At 36.9% G+C, this 4,733-nt stretch overlaps 1 protein-coding gene across 1 annotated transcript; it reads right to left on the reverse strand.

Moving 5' to 3' along the window:
- Nucleotides 1–2,584: 2,584 nt before the first annotated feature.
- On the reverse strand, nt 2,585–4,494 carry LOC128859641 (tigger transposable element-derived protein 6-like). Its single transcript, XM_054096612.1, has 2 exons — nt 2,958–4,494; nt 2,585–2,896 (listed from the first exon to the last, which is right to left on the reverse strand). The coding sequence occupies exons 1-2, from the start codon at nt 3,397–3,399 to the stop codon at nt 2,670–2,672; spliced, it is 669 nt and encodes a 222-aa protein (XP_053952587.1). The 5' UTR covers nt 3,400–4,494; the 3' UTR covers nt 2,585–2,669.
- Between the last annotated feature and the right edge of the window lie 239 nt (nt 4,495–4,733).

Consider the following 4,733-nt stretch of genomic DNA (forward strand, 5'->3'; position numbering starts at 1 on the left):
GCGCTGCAATTTGGCAAACCGCACAACATTTTCGTCTTGCAGGAATTCCTTTATCTCGCTGTTATATCTGATGCGATATACCCCATATTCTTCTCGTACTAGACCCAATATTCTCTTCAGTATTTTTCTTTCCAGATTGCTTAATTGTTTAATTTTTTTCAATGACAACGTTTCGCATCCGTACGTTGCCACTGGTCGAATCAGTGTTTATATTCATATTTTGATTTTCGTTTTCCTACTCAAGAGCTTGCTTTTTAATAGATTAACGTGGCAAGATATGTTATGTATGCAGCCTCTATACGGTCTTGGATAGCAATCGTTGTATCATCTGTTCTACGTTGTATCATCTGTTCTCAACGTGTTAAGCCTTGCGATAATTCGTAGTGTCTGATGGATCACCTCTTTAATTATATGGTATAGGTTCAGATTGAAAACAAGCGTAGACAGCGCATCTTCCTGCTTTACTCTGATTCCACTGTGTCATACCTTTTAGAAAGCCTTGGATACATCTGAGAAGGCAGCAGAGCACACTTTTTCTTTTCGAATATATTTTCTATAACTGGAGTTAGCCTGTGCACTTGATCGGTGGTTCAATATTTTGGACGAAAGCCGAATTGATGCGCTACTTAATAACTTTTTAAGGCATTTGGCAAGTAATTTTTTGAATAGTTTTGATAAAATAGGTAGGAGTGATATAGGCCGATATGATGATATATCTGGCTTGTTGAACGTGATCACATCGAGAGCTTTCCAAAGATAGGAATGCACTTCAATTTGAATAAGCATACGTAATTTTGAATAATTTAGTTAGAGTAGTTGGTGGGAGCTGTTTTAGGATTTCTCCAGTGATAAAGTCAAGTCGTGCATCAGCTGTCTGCTAGTTCGCTAAATGGCAGTTATGAGTATTGCTTACAAGTGCGCGGAGGCATTTTGCCGATAGTAAACGCAAAAAAAAAAAAATCAGTAATGGATTTCAAACGTAAAAGTGTGAATGCATTATATTTGGCAGGAAAATCCCAACCAGCGATTGTTCGTGAGCTCGAGCACCTTAAAGTAAACAAAGTTTTTGTTTAACGCACCATTACTCGTTACAATGATACTGATAGCATCGCGAAACGTCATGGAGGTGGTCATCAAAAGACTGCAACGTCACGTGAGATGGTTCAAAAAGGGAAGAAGCGACTTGAGTGAAATCCCCGACGAAATGCCAATCAAATGGCGAAAGAACTGAACATATCTGACCATAGCATCCACCGCATACTCAAAAATGATCTCAAAGTCAAGCCTTACAAGATCCAAAAACAGCAACAAGTCAGACTTGAGAGAGCAAAAGGAGTTGCTTCGCTTGGCTGAAACCTCTCAATTTCCGAACATTGTGTTTTCTGACGAGAAAATTTCTCAATTGAAAAACTCGTAAACTTTCATAATGATAGGATTTATTTGACCGACCGTTCATACTAGAATTTGAGTCATCGATTGGCCAACAGGAGGCAGCACCCGCCACAAGGAATGGTTTGGGTCGCTGATGGGCGCTCTCCAAATGTTTTCATCAAGCCTGGCGTCAAAGTAAATGCGAAATATTCTCGGGAAAGTATTCTGAAGTGTTGCTTTAAAGCCATTTCGGTGCCAGACCATGTACGTTTCAACAGGACTCGGACCCGTCTCACAAAGCTCTTATGAACCAAGAATGGCTAAAAAACAACGTTCCAACGTTCAAATGCACCACACGCGAATCCGATAGATTATTCTCTTTGGACCATTGGACCGAACTAAAAGATTGACCCTTTTGAATACGCTGAAAAAAGCCATTGTCCGCGAGTGAACCAAAATACCTGCAATTCACATTCTGGAAGCTTGCGATTCGTTTCTGGACCGTCTCAAGGCCGTAATGAAGGCGAAAGTTGGTAATATCGAGCAAAAGTAAATTGATTCTTAAATTTGTATTATTTTCACACATTTTTTACTTTGATTTGAATAAAAGTAATTTTCCAAACTAAATTTATGGCCTTGTTAATTGGTTACACTTTGAGTGCCGGACCCTGTATACTCAAAATTTTTATCGACTTTTGACAGAAACCCTCTACTGCGTGTATGCACATATCCGTTTTTTTGTTTAAACATCACAGGAAGAAGGGCACATTTTTTCCTAATTTATGGCGCACGAAATACTTGTGACGAAATGGCGATGTTATTCTAGAAGAGTAATTTAGTTGATTTGATTAAAAGTTAACTCTGCCCAATCCATAAATGCGGTGGCTCTGCAATGTGTGCCAAATATCGCGAAAATAGTCTTCTGTGCATCGCGAATAAGGTCCTATCGAGCTTATTATGAGGGAGCCGACATTCCACGTATTTATTGGACTTTAGATTATATCTTTGCTGATTTTAAAATCGTTTAATACTAACTCATGTCGTACGAATGGACATGAAGCCTTCAGCTCTGAAGTAGCAGCGGAAGAAGAAGGTCTCAGCTGTGTTCGAAAAACTAAGTGGAAAAGAGCTACACTTCGTCATCAGTTAGCCCGAAACATTTTTTATACATATGTAGGTGTATTTTTTAAGTGGTTTTATACAGTCGAACTTCCATATAGTGAATTCGCACGGGACCTAAAAATCACTTCACTATATAGAAACTTCATTATAAAGAAACATTGATTTTTTATGTAATTTTATTTAAAATAATCAGTGAGTTTGGTTTGAATTACAGTCTTCCATTTCTCATTTTCAATAAAAGCTTCCAAATCATGTAGAGAGTTGAAAACATGAAGCGGCACGTCACTCCTCATTTCCACAAAGGTTCTAATTACGCTAATGGATGAAGCAGCTTGTATCAACGTAGGTAATGCCTCCTCAGTTTCTGCCAATTCTTCAACGGTCAAATCGTGTTCATCGTTATCTGAAATAATATTTACATACATATTAAATTTTTGTTTGACTATAAAAAGATAAATGCTTACCAGGTTCAGCTGGAACTCCGCGACTTTCAAAAATGCTGTTGAGAATATCTTCTTCGGATGGGTTGTCCCAAGTCTGCACACCATTATCAACATTTACGTAGTCATCAAACGATGCTTCGATATTTGCTACTTTTTTAAATGAAGACTGTAAAGCAGCCAAATCCCATATTGAAAGAAGATCCTCTTCATCCCAATGCTCAAATGGAATCTGCATAGCATCTTTTGAAAATCCAGCCTTTTTAAAACAGTTGGCAATTGTTTCTGGTTTAACATAGACATTCCATACATTGCTAAGATTTCGAACTGCTTGCAGCAAGTCTATGGCCATAACAGAATTTCCCTCATCCACTTGAGTCAATATATTCGTTAAAATTCGTTTTCTGTAATACTGTTTCATGTTGTAGATAATGCCTTGGTCCATTGGTTGCAGTAACGAAGTCATGTTGGGAGGATAATAAGCGAGATGAATGTTTCTCAACTTGTCTCTTACATCTTTAGGGTGGGCAGTGCAAAAAACAACACCTTTCTGTTTTGGTCACAAAATTTTTTGTCGAGTTTTACAATCCATTTCGTAAAAATCTCACTGGTCATCCATGTTTTTTTGTTAAACTCATAATCGACACCTAAAGATTTTATTCCCTTGAAGCACCTCGGATTTTTGGCCTTTCCGATTACCAGCAATTTTAGCTTTTCTGATCCAGTCATATTGCTTCCCACCAGGACAGTTATTCTCTCCTTGCTTTGCTTCCCACCAAAGCATTTTTCATTTTTGAATGCCAGTGTTTTAGTTGGCAAGCATTTGAAAAACAAAGCAGTCTCGTCGGCATTAAAAATGTCGTTAATGTTGTAATTTTCAATTAATTTCGGTAAGACGTTCGTTACCCATTCATCACGGTTTTCTATGTTGGCGTCAGCACTTTCCCCACATAATGTCTTTTGAATAACGCCATGCCGACTTTTGAACTTGTCTAACCAACCTGTACTTGCCTCATATTGCTTCGTCAATATCCTCAAAATGACAAGGTCGAAGTCTTTCGCGTTTGGTATTTACTGCCAAATCCTCCGCAGTTTTTAAAATCACTTCCTTATTTTTTATAATATTTGATAAAGTGCTGGGAAGAACTCCGAATTCATTGACAATATCTTTTTTTTTTTCTTTCCTTCATTAACTTTGTTAATCATTAATAACTTTTTTTCAAGCGAAATGCTGCTTCGATGCGGCATTTTAACTTCAATCACTGAATAAAACTGTAATAGCTCAGCTTTTTCTGTTTTAATTTTGGGATTCCCCTCATTACAGTTTGTCCACATCTAACTGTAATTTTTTGCAACAGAAAACTTTTGAAAAAATTCACTATATGGAGACAAAAACTTAGGACGCTTGAATTTCCAGCTGTAAAATTTGTTCATTATATAGAAAACTTCACTATATAGAAATTCATTATAAGGAGACAAAAATACACCGAAAGTACAACGAAAAAGCAGTGTCTTCGAAACCAGTTCATTATAAGGAGAGCTTCATTATATGGAAGTTCACTGTAGAGAAGTTCGACTGTATTTTCTTTAAAACAGATTTTTTTGTTGGCAAAGTTTATATTTGTACCTACTTTACCTCTTATCGACTTAGCTACGAATAGCTGCTATTCAAAAAGGGAGGAAATTTATCTATGGACTACAAAACTAAAAATACAAAAGCTTGATTCCCTTCATTTATGAATACATTTTTTTATGTTATTTCCTCAAGTCATATGTAAATATTGTCTGTATTTATTTCAG

The sequence above is a fragment of the Anastrepha ludens genome, chromosome 2, assembly GCF_028408465.1.
Source record: "Anastrepha ludens isolate Willacy chromosome 2, idAnaLude1.1, whole genome shotgun sequence".
NCBI classification, from domain to species: Eukaryota; Metazoa; Arthropoda; class Insecta; order Diptera; family Tephritidae; genus Anastrepha; species Anastrepha ludens.

Bases quoted from the DNA above. Each gene is read 5' to 3' on its own strand.
- LOC128859641 (XM_054096612.1), bottom strand. From the start codon at position 3,399: ATGACTTCGTTACTGCAACCAATGGACCAAGGCATTATCTACAACATG. The intron at 2,897-2,957 runs GTAAGCATTTAT...ATATTATTTCAG, and splicing joins CGGAGTTCCAGCTGAACCTG to ATAACGATGAACACGATTTG.